Here is a 24,149-nt window from a genome sequence, read left to right as displayed (position 1 = left end):
CACAAATAGTGACACAGTCTTACATATGGTGAGTCTTACATACATACAGTGATGCAGTCTGACATATGATGATACACTCCTACTTATGGTGATACATTCTTACATATGATGATGCAGTCTCACATATGGTGATACAGTCTTACATATAGTGCTACAGTCTTACATATGGTGATAGTCTTACATATGGTGCAACAGTCTTACCTATGGCAATACAGTCTTACATATGGTGATACAGTCTCACATATGGTTATACAGTCTTACATATGGTGATACAGCTTCACATATGGTGCCATAGTCTTACATATGGTGGTAATGTCTTACGTATGGTGATACAGTCTTACATATGGTGATACAGCCTTACAAATGGTGATAGTCTTACATATGGCAATAGAGTCTTAAATATGGTGATACAATCTTACATATGGTGATACAGCCTTACAAATGGTGATAGTCTGACATATGGTGAGGCAGTTTCACATTTGGTGATACAATCTCACATATAGTGATGCAGTCTTATACATGGTGATATAGTCTTACATATGGTGCTATAGTCTCACAAATAGTGATACAGTCTTATATATGGCAATACAGTCTTACATATGATGATACAGCCTTGCAAATGGTGATGTAGTCTTACACAGTCTTAGATATGGTGATACAGTCTTACATATGGTGCTACAGCCTTGCAAATGGTGCTACAGTCTTACATATGGCAATACAGTCTCATATACGGTGATAGTCTTACATATAGTGCTACAGTCTTACATATGGTGATAATCTTACATATGGTGCACCAGTCTTACCTATTGCAATAGTCTTACATATGGTGATACAGTCTCACATATGGTTATACAGTCTTACATATGGTGATACAGCTTCACGTATGGTGTCATAGTCTTACATATGGTGGTACAGTCTTACATATGGTGATACAGCCTTACAAATGGTGATAGTCTTATATATGGCGATATAGTCTTAAATATGGTGATACAGTCTTACATATGGTGATACAGCCTTACAAATGGTGATACAGCCTTACAAATGGTGATAGTCTGATATATGGTGAGGCAGTTTCACATTTGGTGATACAGTCTCACATATGGTGATGCAGTCTTATATATGGTGATATAGTTTTACATATGGTGATATAGTCTCACAAATAGTGATACAGTCATATATGGCAATACAGTCTTACATATGGTGATACAGCCTTGCAAATGGTGATGTAGTCTTACACAGTATTAGATATGGTGATACAGTCTTACATATGGTGCTACAGCCTTGCAAAGGGTGCTACAGTCTTACATATGACAATACAGTCTTACATATGATGATACAGTCTTACATATGGTGATACAGCTTTACATATGGCAATACAGTCTTACATATGGTACTACAGTCTTACATATGGTGAGACTCAGTATCCTGCAAGTAATATGTAAATGTTCTTTTTTTAAAGGGTTTTTCCTGTGGCCACTTTTGTATGGCTGAAATAAAAACCTATCCAAAGTACACACACAAACAGTAAACCTGAATAAATTGAGAATGGACTTGAGAGACTCAGTCAAATATAAACGGGTGCTTGCTGATTCATGACTAATACTGTATACAGAGATATCTGAATGTCTACCCATTATGTGCAGTGTCTGTCAGAATTAGTTATCATTTAATTCAGGTTTTACTCTATTTATTCAAATGAAACTATAGTTGACTTACCCTACAAGTACACTGTTGGCAGAGGTCCACATCTGAATTGAAAGTTGATCCATCCCGATGCCTTTTCCCCTCATAGAAACAATCAAGGCAGACAGGGCAACATCCATCATCCATTACAGGGTGACTGCATTTATGTGAACAGCCTTTCTTGAAACATTGCACACTACCTGTCTGCGGTAACAATATTGCATATATCACAGCTTATAGTAAGTTGGAAATATCATGAAAACCTATTGCAAATTAAAGCTGATATGAAATTGTTTTAACTCTCTTTATTTCACATTGCATTGATGTACATGCTCTAACAACTTATGCAACACTTAACAGCAAGATGTAGGTGTACAGTTGTCCTTGATGTGAAGGGACATGGAGAACCCCAAAGAAACTACTAAATCTGGCTTGGCAAATGCTTGCCCCATTTGGAACACTCTGAGAAGCCACAGTTGCTATACTTGTACAACATCAGATTTATAATCCATGGGTCACAGTTTCAATATTTTCCCATGACAGCCTGGCTTGGCTGACTATGTGTGCCATTATAAAAGGCTTTTTGTTACATTTCCTCAGCATGATGTAGCCAGTAATGTATTAAAAGTACCATTAATAACCAACCAACCAACATCAAAGCACCTTTGCTTTTCATCAGTTGCAAAAATCTACCTCAGACATGAGTGTTGGGGTATGTGTGTATTTCATGAAAATGTAGCCACAATAACACTTTACCTCTGTCATTATAATCAAAAATATACCATTGTTTTTTTAAAAACACTTTAAGTATGGAATTATACACCAAGAATATACGTCACCGCAAGAGTATGTTAACTATGGCATTATACACCAAGCATATACATCACCACAAGGAAACTTTAAGTATGAAATTATTCACCAAGAATATACATCCTCACAGGAACACTTTAAGTATGGCATTATTCACCAAGAATATACATCCCCACAAGAACACTATAAGTATGGCATTATTCACCAAGAATATACATCCCCATAAGAACACTTTAAGTATGGCATTATTCACCAAGAATATACATCCCACAAGAACACTTTAAGTAAGGCATTATTCACCAAGACTATACATCCCCACAAGAACACTTTAAGTATGGCATTATTCACCAAGAATATACATCCCCACAAGAACACTTTAAGTATGGCATTATTCACCAAGAATATACATCCCCACAAGAACACTTTAAGTATGGCATTATTCATCAAGAATAAACATCCCCACAAGAACACTTTAAAGGGGACAAAAACCCGGACCTGCATAATTTTATTGTAAATAGAAGGATACATAGTAGTTTGTGTATATAATCTATCCTGACTATTTTTTTCTTTGCATCTATTGTATTTGCACAAACATTTCATACAAAATATTGTCCTGTATTCCGAGATCAAACGGGAAACACCTGCTGCGAATTTGTTAGCTCCCTTCCATACAAGCAGGATGTGACGTCATTTGAGACGATTAACATATAAGAGTTGTATTCAATTTGTGCAGCGAAGTGTCAAGTAGAAACAAGATGATTAAATGCACAGCTCTAAATTGCGTGAATAATATTAGTTCTGGAACAATCTTTAATTATTTTACTCTTTTTTTCTTCATCTTTGAAAAGTAAGAAATTATCTACCAAATGAAATAACATTAACGAAATGTTTACACTTTTTCATTCAATGTTTCCAACATTAATTTATTATGCACATTTGATTTTGTATGTAACTGCATCAGATGAATATGCATTTTTTTCTTCCACACTTACGTTCAAGACTGTTTTCCACTCATTATATAATAAACCCCTCCTTCCCATTCTGCATTCATCTTTTTTGTGTCATGTCGATAATAGAAAAATAAATCACTTATAATTGAAAGTCTGTGTGTTCATATAAACTCGTTAGATTTCTTATAACTACACACACCGGAACACCACGATACAATTTTTTAAACAAATTTTTAAACAAATGTTACTGTTAACTTTCTTGATTGATAAATCTGTTATAGTAACATTATTCATTAATGTGGTAATTACTCTCAAACTCGGACCAGGCTGATTTAGTACAAATCGCTGACTGATTCGGCCCATATATTTGGCTGATTCTCCAAACTTCCAAGCTGATTCGGACCATGTGAAATGTTATTCAGTCTTGTCCAGGATTTAAATGTGACATTTAAATTTGTTTTTAGAGATGATCTTCTCATTATATCCCAAGTACATTGAGCAGTTCAAATATGCATTTAAAGTAACAAAATCCCGTTAGTACGAGTGATCATGGTATTGTTATATATAATAAAATAATGAAATCATGTTTATTGTGCATCGGCAATTTAGTAGTGAAATATTTTTTAAACTTCTCGTTCAACTTTAAATAGTTTGTTTTATTGAGAAATAATAAAATTACAAACACTGACAAAAAAGAAGAAATAAACTAAATGATGGGCATAGTACATGATAGCTTTCAGAAACCATCCAAATTCTGTGCATTAGCCAAAATGTTGAATTCCTGAGTAGGCGTCAATGATGGTTTTTATTGAGTTCAAGTATCATTCGTCAATGGTTAGCAAATCTCAATGAAAAATCAGATTAAATTGTTCAGTTAGAGAGATGATACTAGAACCCTTTGGATTACTGATGGCAAGAATTCAGTCGATTTCAGGTTTTAGAAGTCCATGCCATAAAGACATCTCAGGATGACTTTAGTTATTAGGTTGGAGCCCTTTCATGTATAAAATTGCAGATGTCCCATCATGCCAACACTCGCTCTATTTTTCCAATTAAAATGCATTTAATGATTTGAAGAGCAGAGCAAAAGGGATAGATGCCACTTCTTTTTCGTTAAGTACAGAAACGGAGTTAATCAAATGGAAAAGTTGAAAAGTTGCAAATTTTATAGATTTAATAAGTTATTTAGTTGAAGAAAATCAACAATAAATAAAGCCTTAACAACCAGGGCGAGTTCTCCATAATTCATAATCAACAATGCCAGTGTGTACACAGTGTCTCAAATGATGTCACACCCTCTATTTTTACAGGGGGAGGGAAGCGCATTGTTATATTCAAGATGGATCAGGAGAGATGATCGGTTTTTCATAAATTTCTTCGTAACAAGTAAGAATAAAAGGTAAAAATTTTCAGAAAATGAACCTTATACATATAGCAAATTATATATGAAGTTTGCGCCAATTTCAGTTTTGCATGTTGGTCCCCTTTAAGTATGGCATTATTCACCAAGACTATACATCCCCACAAGAACACTTTAAGTATGGCATTATTCACCAAGAATAAACATCCCCACAAGAACACTTTAAGTATCCTGCATTAGTCATCAAGAATATACATTCCCACAAGAACACTTTAAGTATGGCATTATTCACCAAGAAGATACATCCCCACAAAACACTTTAAGTATGGCATTATTCACCAAGAATAAACATCCCCACAAGAACACTTTAAGTATCCTGCATTAGTCATCAAGAATATACATTCCCACAAGAACACTAAGTATGGCATTATTCACCAAGAATATACATCCCCCTAGGAACACTTTAAGTATGGCATTATACACCAAGAATAAACATCCCCACAAGAACACTTTAAGTATGGCATTATTCACCAAGAAGATACATCACCATGATCAAATAGCAATAAGTGAACACTACAACAGTATATCATTATGCAAGTCAGTAAAAGTGAATAATTAAATTAAAATAAAAACATATACATTGTTGGTATGAAAAATCCATACAAAGAGCACATTATAATGTGGCATCACAAGTTACATGCTGACATATCTGCTGCCTTATCTTAGAATGAACTGCTTGGCACAGGCAAAGCAAAGATACCCTCACTGATATAAATAAGTCTGCACTCACTTACAGAAAATAGCACCATTCATTGTATCAAACCAAAAGAAATCACCATGACATATTTAATATGGTAGGTAGTAATCACATCTAAGGTGACTAATTGTAGAAAAACATGAAATGTTCCAAATGCAACTTACTCTAGCATATTCTAAGCAAAAAACCTAGTAAGGTGTTCCAAATCCTGCTTACTCTTGCATATTGTAACAAGGAAAACCTGAGGTGTTCCAAATGCTACTTACTCTTGCATATTCTAAAGCAAGAAACCAAAGTCCTACAGAGATACAAACTAAATGCACTATTTTTTCTTTATTTTGAAGTGAAAAAAGCAGAAAAGCAGAAAATTAAAACCATGATTATATTTATATGTAAGTTAGTTATACGCTAAAAACCTCATGGTTAATAATAATAATAATAATAATGATAATAATCATTTATTTACAGAGGGTGACTCAATTAGTCAAGAATTAATTGCCCTTGAGGCCCTCATAAGAAGAGTATAATAATATACATTACATGAAAAGATAACAGTAATTACTGTTCATTTTAATGTGTTAAGTATTAAACTACTAAATACCATTATCTATTTGAAACACATACATACTCATAATATATCTTCTTAAATACTGAAATATTTTCTGCAGATGTTACATGTAAGTTACATGTTGGCATTAAAGCTCCCCATTTCTTGTCTTCTGCCTAGTGAGGTATTATTATGGTTTTATTATGGTTACTTACTCGACAAATGCAATCCCTGCAAGGGTCTAAAGGATGGTCAAATCTAACTCCATTGTTAACAAACTGACCCTCATAAAAACAGTCAGAACAGACTTGGCAACCACAGTTGTCCACAGTGGGGTTACTACAGCGTACTTCAGCACATCGTCTCCTCTCACAAATTACATTGCCTTTCTGAATTAGAAAATAATATACTTTTGAAGTATAATATTAATTTCCGATTACTAATATATTTTTCCTGATTACAATATATGGGGTCATTTTATTGGTCTCAGGCTGTGGCATCATGAAAGTAAATCCTGTCCACCTTCAAATAAAACTTTTCTATAAAATATTCCTCCGTTGTGTTCAATGAGAATGCAGCATTCATTGAGGGACTATTTTGTGTTCAATGAGAATGCAGCATTCATTGAAAGACTATTTTGTGTTTAATAAGAATGCGGCATTCAGTGAAGAACTATTTTGTGTTTAATAAGAATGCGGCATTCAGTGAAGAACTATTTTGTGTTCAATGAGAATGCGGCATTCATTGAAGGACTATTCTGTGTTCAATGAGAATGCGGCATTCATTGAAGGACTATTTTTGTGTTCAATGAGAATGCGGCATTCATTGAAGGACTATTTTGCGTTCAATGAGAATGCGGCATTCATTGAAGGACTATTTTGTGTTTAATGAGAATGCGGCATTCAATGAATAACTATTTTGTGTTCAATGAGAATGCAGCATTCACTGAAGGACTATTTTGTGTTCAATGAGAATGCGGCATTCATTGAAGGACTATTTTGTGTTCAATGAGAATGCGGCATTCAATGAATAACTATTTTGTGTTCAATGAGAATGCAGCAATCATTAAAGGACTATTTTGTGTTCAATGAGAATGCAGCATTCACTGAACGATTATTTTGCATTCAGTGAGACTGCAGCATTCACTGAAGGACTGTTTTGTGCGCAACGAGAATGCGGCATTCATTGAACATCTATTCTGTCCTCCATCACTGTATATATGGTGAAAATGACCCAACAACGACTTCAGTAGCATGTGCAGTAAAGATTTCCTGCTTCAAAATCTCTAATGCTGTACAAAAATTGAATAATGTCTTCATGATCACTGAGTAATTAATTCTTCCTTCAGTCATTTACACTCTGCATAAGGAATTCACGGGACCACTACAACTACCAACACCTATGGAAAATATTAACAAGTTCACACATTTAATCTATATTCAATTTGCTATTCATATTGTGTTCTATCTGCATTCCTTTCACATTTATATTTCATCTACCATCTCTGATGTTTTTGCTTACTGTATCAAAATGCATTCTGATATAGAGCATTTCGGGATATAAAACTAATGTCATTTATGCAATACTTACCTGCAGCTATTACGTGCCAAAAACTCACTGTCCATTTGATGTGAATACATCCTCCCACGGTGTGGAAAAAGTCCATTTAACCATTTACACATGATTCTGTATGTTGCATGGTCATGCACAGAAGGTAGATACTATATGTCATTGTTTCACAGATGATGATTACACGAGACATCAGACAAGGGTGAGAGGATGGCATTTGGCACTAGTGGCAGGTAAGTACATGTATTGCATAATTAAAATTAGTTTTACCTACCAAAAAGCTATATTTTAATAGCAGCAATTCCTTATCTTGCCACTATTGTGTAGCTGAATTTGTCAGTTAGGTGGGTAGGCTGATTCTCTTGTCAAATTGATCAAAAAACAGAGAAACTGAACTGTACTCACCATAGAGGAAGAGGTACATCTATAGAAGGTTGATGACTATCTGAGTCACATGGTGTGCCATAACAATGGAGCCCCAGAGAGATACAAAAACATGAGATATGTTGCAGTGCTCTACCTCCCAAATGAGAGGGAGCAACCTGCTGTTGTGGTGAACAACCTCAAAAAGGGAGGATACAACCTGTGGTTGCAGTGCTCCACCTCAAAGGGAGGGTGCAACCTGCTGTCACAGTGCTCTACCTCCCCAAGCAGAGGGTGCAGCACTCTATTGCCATGCTCAACCTCCGTAATGGAAGGGTGCATCTCAACAAAAAGCAGAGACAGCTAGTGTCAATAGACAAGGCATGAATCTTACTTCGATTTGCAGAAGCTAGAGTGAGTAGGAACACAATTTGAGTGTAAGGTTTAGAAGGAAGCTCCATTCAATGTTTCACATGGGACTTGGTTAATGACCATACAACACAAGAAAGATTCCATCTGGGCGCAAGAGAGTGGGAGACAAGTCTCTGGAGCTCAAAATACTAAATAAGATTGGCAAGATTTGAATCTGAACACATTCCATGCCCCAAGAGAATTAAAATGTGTTGGAGATGGCAGCTTGATAGCACTTGATAGTGGATACCGAACATCATTGGTCTTAAAAAGGAACAAAAGTAAATCAGCACTGAAAGTTACAGAGGGGCGGAAAGGATCAACATTCTCCTACCTTACCAATCATAGAAGATTCTCCACATGGCATCATATAAATTGCAAGTAGAAGCTCTCCTAGCCTCAATAATGCAACTGGCAACTCAGCCTGAAAACTTGTTCTGATGGAGAGATGGCATGGGATGAGCCAGGCATAAAGCTGGAAAATGTGTGGGCTGTTGTGGAGGAGGAGGGATCTCCAGTGTTGCAACAGGAGATCCCTCCTTTAATGCAGAGACCTGGGTTGACCGATCAACAGGTCTAAGGGATCACAGAACAAATCACTGGGGACACAGTGGGGCAATTTGGATAATCTTAGCAGTGGAAGTTCTGACTTTTTGCAGAACTTGTGGTTGCAGTCAGAAGGTGGAAAGGCATGAGTGAATAGGCAATCAAACCAGAAGCTGAATGCATCTACTGCCCATGCTCTTGTTGATCCAGAACAAGACGCACTTAAAATGGAAGTCTGTTGTTGAGCCTGGTTGCAAACAAGTCCATATGGGGTCTTCCCCATAGGGAGAGCAGGGACTGTGTTACTGAATGGTAAAGAGACCATTCTGTGAGGATGGCTCAATCTGTTCTGGTCAGGCTGTCCACAAATACATTCATCTTGCCCAGAATGTGGTGAACTCAGACTGTGAAATTCTCTGAGGCTGCCCAGATGATGAGGCACAAGACCTCCTCACAAAGGGGCACAAATACCTCCATGACATCATAGATATGCTATGACAGAAGTGTTGTCTGAGGAGGCCATAACACAACAGCCCCTTATTCTGTTGACGCATCCTTGCAATGCTAGAATATTGCTTTCCTTCCTTGGGTGTTAAAGTGAAGAGAATATTCAAGAACCATAGAGAATTATGACCTTTGGATCTGAGTACCGCAGCCACAATCTTACACATCAACAAACAGATGGAAGAGAGGATTGGGTGTTTACATGTGCATCAGAACCCCTCCCAGGAATCTGTCTCGATTCATCCACCAAAGCAAGAGATGGTGAAAATCCAGTTCTAGAGGGATCAGGGTTGATAGAGAATACCTGTGTGGTTTTCTATTTGCAAGAAGGAGGAACTGTAAAGGATGCATATGAAACACCCTAAGGAACCAATCAGCAGTGGCATTCAAGGTTCTGAGCAGGGAAAGATAAAGATGAGCAGATAACAGGGTTATCCTTGTAGTGTATCTAAAAGACCCATGATTCGATCAAACTGATCCATAGGAACCCAGAGCAAGTTGGTTCATGAGTAATGAGGAAGTTCATACCCACATAAACAAAGTGTGAAGATGGAACAAGTTCTGCCTTTGTTGCGTAAGAGACCTAATTGAGTTAAGGTGGACCAAAAGCAGAACAGATCCTGATGATGGGACAAAACTTGGACATTGTGAATCAGCCAGGCTTTCAAAATACTGGAGAATTGATGTTCTTAGTTTTGGAGCAGGCTGCTAACACTCCAATGAGCTGTGTGAGGACTCTGGATGTGGAAGTAATTCCAAACAGCAGAACCTGGAATTGAAAAACTTTCTTGTCCAGGCAAAAATGGAGATATTTGTGGTGTAGAGGAAAAGATCAGGATGTGCAAGTGAACATCCTGAAGGTCAATGGAAACTGCCCAAACTAACAAATGATGAGCACTTTGGATTGAGGAGGCTGTCTCCATCTTGAAGCATTCCTCCAAGAGAAAGTGGTCGAGTGGGGAGAGATCAATTATAATTCTAAATTTCCCATATTTCTTTGTGATCAGGAAGACTGGAGAGAAGGATGGAGATTGATCATCCAAGACCCTCTTGACTGCTTCTGTCTGCAAAAGGGTGTGCACCTCTTCTCTCAATTTCACCCGACTGGACTGGATAAAGAAAATGGAGGTCCTTGATAGTGGGAGTTGTTCCCGAAATGAAGTCAATAACCCTTGCTACAACAGAAAGGACCAACCTAACATCTGTGATACTTGACCAAGCCCCTAAGAAGAAGCCTAGGAGAGCACCTACTAGGATGTACTACAAGGGGATGCACAGCAGGAGAGGGGTTAATTGCTTGAGCTGTCCCTTCCATTTCCTGTGGTAGGAAAGGAAGGAGGGTTAGAGAACTTGAATCTGCATCGATCTGGGTGCCATGGACCTAATGAGTGAGGAGATGGTCTAGCAGGAGTTTGGGGATTGGACTGGGGTTGCATCTGCTTGAAGATTTTGCAGATGGTCCCTGAGGGCAATTTGCCTGATCTCATTTCCTGGTCAACTGAGATGGACCAAGAGTGGAGATGAAAGATCAATGTTGGTGATCAAGCCATGGTAGGAATGAGGCCCCCAAACAGGGTCTTGGCTTCTAGAAGAGCAGTCCTTGGTATGTCTGTACTGTGGTTAAGCAAGACCTTTGATGAGTCCAATGCAGCATCACAGATGTTGTGCAGAAAAATGTGCTTGAGGCCTTAAAAATTTTATGGTAGCCCAAACTATCATGCAAAAAGATTTTAAACTATGAAATTTTAAAGGCTGCCAAGATTATTATGCAAAAATGGTTTTAGGCCATGAAATATTAGTGGCAGCCCTGATTATCATACAAAAAGGGCCTCATCTAATGTGTGTCTCACTGCGTGAGACCTAATGTTAAGTCCAATGAGCAAGACCAGCCTGTAGGTTTTAAATGCAAAGTCTCTTAAACTCTTTCCTAATTGCACATATTTCACAGTGGCTTTCATTTGACTGAGATCAAGCTTTTGGGAAGCAATGCTAAAAATATATGTGGATGGTTGCTTGGGTGGTTGCCATGCTACTGTAGCAAATACTAGTACCCAATGTCAAACATGCTATAAAGATGACTGATGACTAAATTTTCATAACCAACATCATCACATGCTAAAGAGATGACTGATGTCTGTAAATTTTCAGAGCCGACATCACCACATGCTAAAGAGATGACTGATATCTGTAAATTTTCAGAACCGACATCACCACATGCTAAAGAGATGACTGATGTCTGTAAATACTAAGTACCTGGCATCAATTGTGTTACAGGAAAATCACTGACATCTTAAAATGTTAAATACCCAACATCAACATCTGCTGTAGGGATCACTTATGTCTGTAAATGTTAAATACCAGGCACAAACATGTTTAAGGGATCACTAATATACTATGCAAACAATAAGTACCTGACATCGACACATGTTACAGGGATCATTGATGTCTGTAAATATTTCACCACTGCTGTACTTGCGAGCACCAATCTGGCAGTTTTCACACTCGGAACAACATTGATCCTGGACAGGGTTGGAGCATTTGACTGCTGGACATGATTTCTTGTGACATGTCACGGTTCCATCCTGGAATATTGACAAAATATTAGGATTAAAAGAAATGAACTTTGTACTATGAATGAGAAAATGATAGTGAGGCAAAGAATCAAGCAAATTAAAACAAACATCAAGAAATAAGTTAACAAGGTCATCATCTGGGTCAAGTTGTCATTGCAAATATAATGTTTATGTATAATATGGAATATACAAAATCTGATTGAGCAAATACAGAAGTGAAATCATTTATTCATTGAGCCAAGCAACAAAGTTTGATAGAGTATACAGGTAAAGGGATCTGAGCCTTCCAGTGTCTGTAAGGTGTCTGGAAATCTCTGCCAATAACATACTCGGCCCATAACTGTTGTTGTTGTTGTAGGGTTTAACGCCATTTTTCAGCACACGATAGGCTATACAATCGGCCCATAACTGAGTCAGCCTATAACAAAGTCAGCCCATTACAGATTCGGCCCATAAAAAGTTAATTAAGAAATCTTCCTATAACATACTTGGCCCATTATGGAGTTAGCCAACAACAAAGTTGGCCTCAACTTTGATCCTGTATGGCTTCGTAGCACTTGTTACTGAAACCTCAATAGCAAACAATGCCTGCTGATGACATTTTTATTTTACTGAAATGGACTTGTCTAAAAACTAGAAAAAGGACAGTTAGAATTGTCTGCTTGTTTACAGTGAGAGCTTCCATTTAGTTTGAAATGTGACAGTGTTAATTACGCCCTGGTGACAATCAGGTTAAAAATTACAAATTGATGAATGAAATGACTAAATTTTGTTCATTTTTTTATATCCTTGATACAAACAAATGGGAGTGTGTGCCAGTATTATTTAATGGGTCAAAAGGAGGATGCAAATATTTACTGTTGATAAATTTATATAAATAAAATATTAAATTACAGTCAGTATAGAAAAGGAATATGACAGGGCAAGGATGGGAAAAGATACAAAATTTTAATCTAAACAAAATTAAATGCATACAAATTAAAATGTTTTGCTTTGTCTCTGTACTATCTTTACTAAAAATATCTATTTAACTCAATTAACACAGTGGTCTTACACAGACAAAAAAATTTTAAACTTAGATTTCTGGATAATATTTACTGATGATACAAGATGTATGGTATACAGATGGAAAGTGTGATTGCAATCAGATTCATGTGTCACCACATGTATACAATCACAGATAGCAGAGTAGACATGTTCTGCCTTCAACTCGGTTAACAATTAACATAATGGCAGGTCAAGGCTAGTTTCAAAATGTTGATTATATAGTATATATGTTAATTAATCTGGGATTATGATTTTGTTCCTATGTTTCTATTGCAAAATAAACAACCATTGAAAGAAACGTCCAAAGTACAAAGATTAAATACTGAAAAGACCATTGAAAAAAGAACACTGCATCCACAGTACTATTGTATAAAATCATGCACTGATAAGCTGAGAATGTATTGGGCCAATTTGGGTAGGCCAAGTTCATTATGTGGAGTCCTGGAACTGTCTGTATCCTGGAAACTCAATGACTACTTAACTGACTGATTTCTGGATAGCATTACTTGAAAGAATTCAATTTTTTGCTTTGTATCCTTTCAATTAATAATAATAATAATAATAATAATAATAATGATACTAAATAATAATAATAATAATAATAATAATGATGATGATGATAATAATAATACTTTATTTATGAGGGTGAGTCATTTAGTCAAGGACTATTCTCCCTTGTGGCCCTCTTAAGGAGAGTATAACAATGTGCATTTTATGAAAGATAACAGTAATTACTGTTTATTTTAAACTGTTTAGTATTAAAATACTAAATTCCATTATAATCTATTATGAACACATGCATACTCATGATATCTATTCTTAAATACCCTAATATTTTCAGCAGATTTTACATGTAGTGGAAGCTTGTTCCACAGGGCTGTACCAGAGTATTGGAAGCTCTTTTTAAATGGTTCTGTTCTTGGTTTTGGTGGTAGAAGGTTTCCATGTGATGACATTGATCTCAACTGGTATTGTCTTGAAAAAAGCCTAAGTAAATCCTGAAGATACTCTGGTGCAGTTCCATGTAGACATTTATATAAAAGAAATGCCTTGTGAAAATCTATCCTGTCATATATTGTGAACCATTGGAGTTCTGTAAATAATGCTTTTGAGGGATGATCAATAGATGCATCTAAAATTATGCCTGCTGCCCATTTCTGAAGTTTATAAATCCTGACAAGCTCAGATTTGGCAGTTTTCCCATACAGCTCCCCGAGTTATACATTTTGTTTTACCTTCATTAGTTACCATCCTATTTTGTTGTGCCCCATTTTGAACTCTAATAAGGTCTGAGTTTTCTCATTTGGATAACTTCAGTATTAGAACAAGATATGTTCAAGGTTGCATTATCTGCAAACAAATCTGCTTTGTGGATTCATTATTTAATGGCAGATCATTGATACATATATAAGAATTGATATATATAAGAAAGAGGAACTTCTGAATAAGTACTGCAAGTTTGTGTGCTCTGTTTGTTTTTATGTCTTTCTTCCTATTTATGTGTGTGCGTGTGTGATTTGGATTTTTAACGTAGCTTTAACAATTTTTCAGTCATATCGCTATGATGTCTGCAGTGTGGCAGTTTATAGTGATGTCTAGCACTGGGGCATCATGCCACACACATGTAGCATGATGTCCCACCCAGTCACATTATCCTGACACCAGTCCTAACACTAACCTCTCAATGCTTAGCGCCAAGCGAGGCAGCTGTTAGTACCATTTTCGTAAGTCTTTGGTATGACTTGGCCAGGGATCAAACCCACGACCTCCCACATCCAAGGCAAACGCTCTAACCACTAGGCCACTGGAGTGGTTTCTATTTGATAAAACCTATTAATAATGGTCCAAAAATAAATTATTTAATATTAAAATGTCAAAAGTCTGCTCTATCCCCACCCCCAGCCTTAACCGAGTTAGTTGTTAAGGCAGCAGACTAACTAACCAATAAAAAAACTTGGATATAGGGATGGGCTATGAATAAATGCTTTCATGGTAGGTCTCCCCCAGCCCAACCACCTCATTTCTCTCTCTCTCTCTCTGCCTTGTATGACCTGTCAGAATGTCTTAGCAGTCTCTCTCTCTCTCTAGGGGCCCCGAGTGGCCGAGTGGTCTAAAGCGCTCTCCATTATGGATCACTGCCATCTCACCTCTGTCTGCTTGGGTTCGAGTCTAGGATTCAGCCAATGTGGGTATGTGAGAAAGCTTGCCAGTAGCTTCTTGTGGGTCGGTGGTTCTTCCCAGGGTTTTCCTGGGTTCTTCCTCCACCATTAATACTGGCTGCCCTGCATAGCCTATTGTGTGCTGAAAAATGGCGTTAAACCCCACAACAACAACAACTCTCTCTCTCTCTCTCTCTCTTGTATAGCCTGTCAGGATGTTTTACCAGTCTCTCTATCTCTCTCTCTCTCTCTCTGGACCTATGAATGATGGCAAAATCTTACAAACCAATGGAAAGGTGAAAGAAAGAAATGCAGAATAGAAACAACTGTATGGTTGGTAGCGATGTTAACTAAATCATAATAAAGACTTAGCTAAACTGTAAATAAATTTTAATTTTGAATTACTGGTTGCTGGTTCCTCATTCCACTTTGTTTATGTTTCTGACTCGTTTCAATATGCAGCATGTTCATTATTCAAGTACTCAACCATGCTGTTTTTGTAGTGCTCTGCTTTCTTCATTTAAACCATCTTTCATGTTTAAATCATAAGTGTGTCTTATATTTATTTAATCAATACGAATGAAAACACAAGTTCAGAAAATCAAAGAAACAACTTATCAATTTGCAAAGTTGATTGCAATTACTTGCAAATGGTGAAGAACTACATTTTGTAGCAGCCACACTGGAAACGGTTGTGCAGAGTGCATTCATTCCATGCAGTCCATAAATACACAATTGCTTGCAGTTAATCTTAACTGCATTGGAAATGTATGTGTATTTTTATGTGATATAAATTATATATATATATATATATATATCATCTATGCTGTATCTTTGATATACCACAAACTGTGTAAAATTTTTGTTAAAAGGAAACGTGGCAAGCCTTTTTTTCCTTTTAATGAAATATTTATACAGCTTGTGATGTATCAAAAATAAAGAATACATTATATATATATATATATATATATATATATATATATATATATATATATATATAATTATATTATATTATATCATATATATATACATACATGCATGCATGCATACATACATATACATACATATATATATATATATATATATATATATATATATATATATATATATATATATATGTGTATATATATATAGATGTGTATGTATATATATATATATATATATATATATATATATATATATATATATATATATATATATATATATATATATATATATATATATATATATATATATATATATATATATATATATATATATATATATATATATATATATATATATAGCTCAGATATTGGGATTGGTTAATTTTATAAGTATAATCCCAAAAAATGTCCTTGTCTCAATTTACTATAATTCCAAATTAATGTTTCTCTCCAAGAATATTACTGAACACTGTGTAATTCCAGTGAATAATAATTTGAATAATTAAATCCACCAAAATGAAAAATTGAACACAACAATAAGATTGATTCTGCTTCAAGATGCTAAGACAAGAATGAGTAATTTTTAGGTAAAGAAGATTATATATCCTTCTACTTGAACTAGGATGCAATTACCATTTTATGAAAATACTCTATCACTTAACAGAAATTGCCATTCTAGAAGTTTCTAGGTCAGAATCAAGACTATAAACAAGATTACTGTTATCAATGATCTGAATCCACACTCAAAGAGTAATATTAGCTATGTGTTACGTTGTTTACAAAATAAATGTCACTGGCCGAGTACAACATGAACTTGATTTTGGGCAAGGTCAAGTACAAAATTCAGATGTATATAACATATAATCATTAAGAAAAGCCCATAAATAATAAAAATGAAATATACATAGCACACACACACACACACCCATAATGAAAAAAAAGATTTATACAATAAAGATTTCTTTTAAATATTAGTCCACTATACATGTGATTATAAATTATATAAGATAAAGTCAAATGAATGACACAAAATATACATGAAGGTAAAAAATATTTCTATACATGTGAAAGTGCATCTGCAATTAGATTATCTCTTCCATCAATGTGCCTGATATTATTTTCCTGCAACATCAGACTCTACTTTAATAATCTCTGATTTTTTTTTTATCTTGCCAATGAAAGTAAAGGAGTTGTGATTACTAAATACAATAATACAATAATTGAAGGAAGAGCTTAACTACTATACATTTCAGAGTGTTTCAATGCCAAAATCAAAATCAAACATTCCTTCTCAATTGTGGAATAATTTCTCTGCTGCTTGTTTAATTTTTTAGAAAAATTGCATACTGTATTATCTACACCTTTTTGTCTTCTTGAATCAATACTTCACCAACCCCAACATCACTAGCATTAACATACATTTTAAATGATTGACTGAAATTTGCAAAATTTCCAATAATATCCAGCTATACCCAAATATCGCATCAGCTACTTTTTAATGATAGGCACAAGGAATTCAGATTTAGCCTTAACTTCTAACGGTTTAACTTGACCAAGTCCCACAATATGTCCTAGAAATGTTACACAAGCATACAAGCATAGCAGAACTCACTTTTGGATAAATTAATTGTCAAATTTGCATCAGTGAGTCTATGAAAGAATTTCTGAACGCTCTCCATGTGATGTTAATAGGTGTTGTTGTACTGTAGTATCATCATTTTTTTGTGGGGGACCCATTTTCATGGTTTTTGTTGTTGCCCCGAACCTCGAATTTAAAACCCCAATGAAAAATGAGCCAGGTAGGATGATGACCCCACCTCCTGTTTTCGTACAATGTTTCATTCATATAGATTAACACAGCTACTAGTATTTGATAAATCAAGGTCAATACTGTAATCTGGTAATTAAATATTAGCTTTCACATGTTTTTGTTTTATTTTTTATTTTAACCTTTTGAAACAAGAATTATAAATCATTTTATACTGTTTCAATGCACACATTCAATAGGGTAACCAATAGATATAATTTTACACTCACTGCCTTAAATCGATATGTGAGGTAAGTAAAGTTAGAGAGAAAATAGAGAAAAAGCACAAGGAATTCAGTATTCAAACAATAGTTATACCAAAAATAAAAGAAAAAAAATTATACAAAATAACAGTTTATGAAAATTAAATTTAATACTTTAAATCAATTCTTCATTCAAGTACAACTGTTGTTGAAACATTTAAATCCTTCTGAAAGCACATTTCATTTTATCCATGCATTTTGAATCCAAAAGAAAAACAATCCTGTAAAATGCTATAACTATTTCTTGAAATACTATTATTAATGAAACACTATGTATATACACTAATTACAGCAGAGTATTAAAGCTCACACCTCACAGAGTTTTGGACAAAGCCACTGTATCAACATCATGTCAATCAAGTCTCATGGTACTCACAAATGCTTCTCAGGTAAATAATCCCCAAACTGCTGAATTAAACAAGTCCAGCTTTCTCAAAACCACTGATAATTTGTTCCTATGTTTCACTCACTGCTGTGTGAGCTGCAATTATTCATTCAGCATGAACTGGCTTCATTAAAGAGGTTGCAATGTTTACTAATGCTGTGCACTGATCATCTTTTTCCTTAATGGCATCCATGACCTGTATAGCATATCACTCGTGGGAGTGCGACTTTAATTTTTCTTTAATTGGCCTAGTGTTGTTGGCTGCATCGACTTCCTTTGATGTTGAGCACTCGAATGAAAACATGACGAAAATGATTCATCTTGACAGGTGTTTTGTTTGTGCTCATAGAGATAGAAGTATTGTTTTAGTGTTGTTGGATGCATCAGCTTTGACTGATGTTATTAATTTGGTCCAAAACACAATTTAAGTATTGAACTTGCCAGGTCTTTGATTTATGCTCATACAGGTGGTAGTATTGCTTGAAGTATTAAATAACCACCACAAGCACAATTTTATTCTTTTGTATTCTTTACTTTTGTATTTGTAGAGGTTAAACCATGAAATTAAATACCTACTAATATGCAAACTTTGACAGGCAAAACCACGAATTTAAGTACCCACAAAAATGCCTTCTTTTTCTTTTACAAAACCATGAAAATTGAGCCCAACGAAAATAAATGATATTACAGTAAATGATGACATCATTGATATATGCATCATTGTTTTCTTGACCAGTTGTAATCATGTTCAATAAATGCTGGAAAGTACAAGGCAAACCTTTCATCCCAAATGCCATTATTTTACCATGAAAAAGTCCATCTAGAGTTATGAATGCTGAAATTTCCATCACCCTTTCCATGAGTTAAAATTTCCAGAATCCTTTCAAAAGGTCAACTTGTTGACATGTTTGCATTTCCAATTTTGTCAATGCAGTCATTGATTCTTTGCAACTGAAATGAATTTATTTTCGTCACACTGTTCAATTTCCACGGAAAGGATTATCTGGTTTTGGCACATGAATACATATTGAACTCCAGTCACATTTACTTGGTTCTGTGAAATCATTCTCCAGCAAATACTGAATTTCATTTCTCTAACATTCCTGTTTAAAAGGGTTCATCCTGCATTTGTTCATGTTGGAACATCTGGAAACAAGTGCCCATATGCAAGTAATAGCTGTTTAAGTTTACACTTTATTTGCAGCTGCAGATGTGAAGGTTTCTGGTCCAGATTATTAAATATTTCTGAATTCTGAAAATTATACACTAAAGTTACTACATTCAGATTCCATTACATCGCTTAAATCGTCACAGTGTGGGATAGGTACAACTAAACTGAATGCATGATTAACAGAGCTATCTCTATCAGCATATTCCTTTATTATATTTACAAGGCAAAGTTGTTTTTGTTTTTGCCTCCCAGGAGTGTTAATGATGTAATATTAATTTAAGTTAGTTGCTGTGTAAGGACCATAGAACTGTGTAAGGACTATAGAACATAGCCTGAAGAGGATTCTGAGATATGGACAAGAGAGCCAGAACTCTATTACCAAGCTGAAAACTCCTTTCCTTTGTATTTTTGCCATACCTTAATTTCATGTTTGCCTGATTAGAGTGAAGATTAGCTCTTGCAACTTCATAAGCTTCTGACAACTTATACATGAAATCAGAGACATAGTACAGAAGATTAATGTTTGACTCTTCAGTTGAAAGAAGTTTCTCTTTTATTAACTACAATGGTCCATGGACAGTATGTCCAAAAACTAGTTTAAAAGGACTAATCCCTAATGATTCTTGAACTAATTCCCTAACAGCAAACAACAGTATATTAACACCTTCATCCCAATCTTTTCCAGTATCAAACAATATGACCAAATCATATTTTTCAACGTTATATGAAATCTTTCTAAAACCCCTTGGCTTTCTGGGTAATATGCAGAAAACTTAAATTGTTGGATGCCTAATTCATGCATAACTTGCTGGAAAATTCTAGGCATAAAATTTTACCCATGATCAGATTGGACATATTTTGGAAGACCAAACTGAGTAAACAAAGTTATCAAAGCTTTTATTATGGTTTTAGTCTTAATATTCCTTGGAGGAATATTATTGAGCACTTTATAATTCCTGTGAATAATAATTTGAATAAAAATATCCATCCAAATCAACAACCAAACAAAACAACATGACTGATTCTGCATCAGATATTAAAGCAAGAATGAGTAATTTTAGGTAAACAATATTATATACCCCTCTAGTTGACCTAGGTCACAATTACCATTATCTGAAACTATTTGCTCAACTTCAATGCAAACTTGCCATTCTCGAAGTTTCAAAAGGTGAGAATCAAGAATGTATCTTTAACACAACTTGATCAGATTGATGTAAACTTGTTTACAATTAATGATGATCTGAATATTTAATCCACAATCAGAGAGAACTATTAGATAAGTATTATGTATGTTGTTTACAAAATAAATGTGACTGGTCAGGTAAACCATTAACCAGCTTTTGGACAAAGGTCAAGTACAAAATATAGATAGACATAATATATAATCATACAGAAAAGCTAACAAACAATACAAAATAAATATGTAAAACACCTCAACAGGGATTTATTAAAATTTTCAGGTGCAGACAATACAAGAACCATGAGAAAACAAATGGCTAACCATTTACTGTTGCATATGTCAGAAAAAAGCTCAAACAAAGGATTAAAAACATTCATATGAAGTATAATACCACTGGTCTATCTAAATTTTAAGACATACCTGACAGGTGCACTCACTGCATGGGTCAACCTTATCAGGAAGAATATCTCCATTTCTCATCAATCTGCCTTCGAACACACAGTTGTTACACAAAGGACAGCAGCCTTCTCTTGCAGGATTCTTGCACAACACAGGATTGCAAACCTTTGGCACACACTGGACATTCCCACCTCGACATACACACTCCTTACAATCTTCATCAAATCGTTGTCCTTCTTGATAATGTTGATTACGATGCAGGCAGTCTGTACAAGTGTAACAACATCGCCCTCGAATTGGACTGGAACAAGATATCTGAGGGCACGGTTCTTTTTCACAGTGAACATTTCCACTCACACACTGGCAAGTTCTGCATTCATTATTTGGGTCAGTGAACTTCTGACCATTACTGTATGGAATACCACTATATGTACAGTTTGTGCATGCCATACAGCATCTGTCTCGGACAGGGTTACTGCAATTTACGGGAGGACATGGCTTAGAAACACATTCTACATTACCATAAATACACCGACACTGATTGCATGGATCAATTCTGTCTTCAAAAACCTCCCCATTAGCATACCTGACACCATTCAGCTCACAACTGGTGCACTCAGGACAACACTGACCTTGAACAGGATTGGTGCATCTAATATTTGGACAAATCTTTGGCCTACATTGTACATTGCCATTTCTGCAGAAACATTCCTCACATATGTTCAATCGGTTTGAAATGGTTTGACCATTCTGAATCAGCTGACCATTGTAAAGACAGTCTCTACATTCTGGACAACACTTCCCTTGGCTGGGGTGCTGGCACCATACTGCTGGACACTGTCTGGCTGAGCAGCTCACTGTACCGCCCCTGCATGTACATTCATTGCATTCATTACTAATGTCTGGGAATACTTGGTCATTTCTGTACTTCCTACCCTGTATCTCACAGTCGCCACATTCCAAACAACAGTGTCCCCTGGTTGGATTTACACATTTGGCAGGAGCACATGGAGTTTCACTACAGATGATGTTACCCTTTTGGCAAGTACAGGTTTTGCAGGGATTTCTTTCGTCAATGAATCTTTCTCCATTTCTGTATCTTCTGTCATAATACTGGCAGTCATCACACACAGGACAGCAGCCTGTCGATGACTCTGGATGCTGACAACTCACCTGCAATAAAATAAATGTCTCTTTTCACTAGGAAGTTATTAACAAATACAAAATATTTAAAAACAAAAAATTTAGTCTAATTTTTCATGTACAAACCATCAACATTGTCCAAAGAACCTGCTGGTGCTAAATAAACTGGTAAGGATTCAAATTATCTGTTAAAATTAATATGTTCATGGCAGTGTTTAAATGTAATATATAAGAAAAAGTAGGATTAAAGTGAAGAGAATATATTCCATTACATTCCTTTATCATTCCCATTGTTATTTTCATCTCTCATCATCATTCCCATAGTTGTTTTCATCTCTCATCAATGAAAAACCCCACAGAAATACATACTGTTGGATAATTAAGGGTAGGAACATTTAAAATATACCATGCTATCAAATTAGAAACATAAATATACCATGTTATCAAAGTAGAATCCATCTGTCAGATAAATTGTCATATCCCACAGATCATAATTCTCACCCATCATTTGATATAGTGTAATAGCCCACAGTTCATAATTCTTACCCAACATTTGATCCACTGTCTTAGCCTACCCAAATGTAATATATTGTCATAGCCCACAGATTATAATTCTTACCCAACATTTGATATATTGTCATATCTCACAGATCATAATTCTTCCCCAACATTTGATATACTGTCATAGCCCACAGGTCATAAGTCTCACCCAACATTTGATATACTGTCATAGCCCACAGATCATATTTTTACCCAACATATGATATATTGTTATAGGTCACATCATAATTCTTACCCAACATTTGATATTTTTCATAGCCCACATATCATATTTCTGATCCAACATTTTATATATTGTCATAGCCCACAGATCATCTTTCTAACCCAACATCTGATATACTGTCATAGCCCACAGATCATAATTCTTACCCAACATTTGATAAATTGTCTGAGCCCACAGATCATAATGTTTACCCAACATTTGATACATTGTTATTGCCCACAGATCATAATTCTTACCCAACATTAGATATATTTTCATAGTCCACAGATCATAATTCTTACTCAAGCTAGTTACATCACCTAATATATTTGATTAGCTATATTTAAATAACATCACATTCTTTCAAGTGACTAGCATAAATCAAGGATTTTAGATAAGGAGCACACACGTTGCAAATCTTACATGAAAAATGACTTGTGAACTGTACAGTGATACAGAGGTTTCAGCCATTACTAAAACAAACATTTCTAAATACTCTGCAATGTTTTAGAATAAATAAAAGACAGTATTATAACCAGTGGAACTAATGCTCAATTAGAGTTTAAAATGCTGATATAGCAGAATCTAAACCAAAATGATTTCCAATATGGTAGTATATGAATGCATATCAATATGTACATCATATTCACCCTCTGCATCTCATAACGATATCCAAACAATTTAACAAAGACACCAGATAAATCTTAGTGATGTTGATGTTCCTGTCATTGTCCCTGTCATTGTTCCTATCATTGTCCCTGTCATTGTTCCTGTCATTGTTCCTGTCATTGTTCCTATTGCTGAGAAAGTGACACTTATACCTCACCATTTGT

At 35.3% G+C, this 24,149-nt stretch overlaps 1 protein-coding gene across 1 annotated transcript in view; it reads right to left on the bottom strand.

Annotated features, from left to right (window-relative positions):
• Positions 1 to 24,149, bottom strand: part of LOC149773656 (uncharacterized) — a 208,564-nt gene that overhangs the window by 53,322 nt on the left and 131,093 nt on the right. Inside the window, exons 39-43 of the mRNA XM_089946245.1 lie at positions 21,432 to 22,583; positions 11,912 to 12,082; positions 10,214 to 10,675; positions 6,323 to 6,496; positions 1,717 to 1,887 (exon numbers count right to left, since the gene is read on the bottom strand). Coding sequence (XP_089802371.1) covers positions 1,717 to 1,887; positions 6,323 to 6,496; positions 10,214 to 10,675; positions 11,912 to 12,082; positions 21,432 to 22,583 — 2,130 coding nt within the window. The remainder of the gene's footprint in view (positions 1 to 1,716; positions 1,888 to 6,322; positions 6,497 to 10,213; positions 10,676 to 11,911; positions 12,083 to 21,431; positions 22,584 to 24,149) is intronic.

Source organism: Sinohyriopsis cumingii, unplaced genomic scaffold (assembly GCF_028554795.1).
Source record: "Sinohyriopsis cumingii isolate HCF-2022 unplaced genomic scaffold, ASM2855479v2 utg000622l, whole genome shotgun sequence".
NCBI classification, from domain to species: Eukaryota; Metazoa; Mollusca; class Bivalvia; order Unionida; family Unionidae; genus Sinohyriopsis; species Sinohyriopsis cumingii.
Note: the sequence above shows the minus strand (reverse complement) of the source record. Positions and strands in the feature narration are given on the sequence as shown.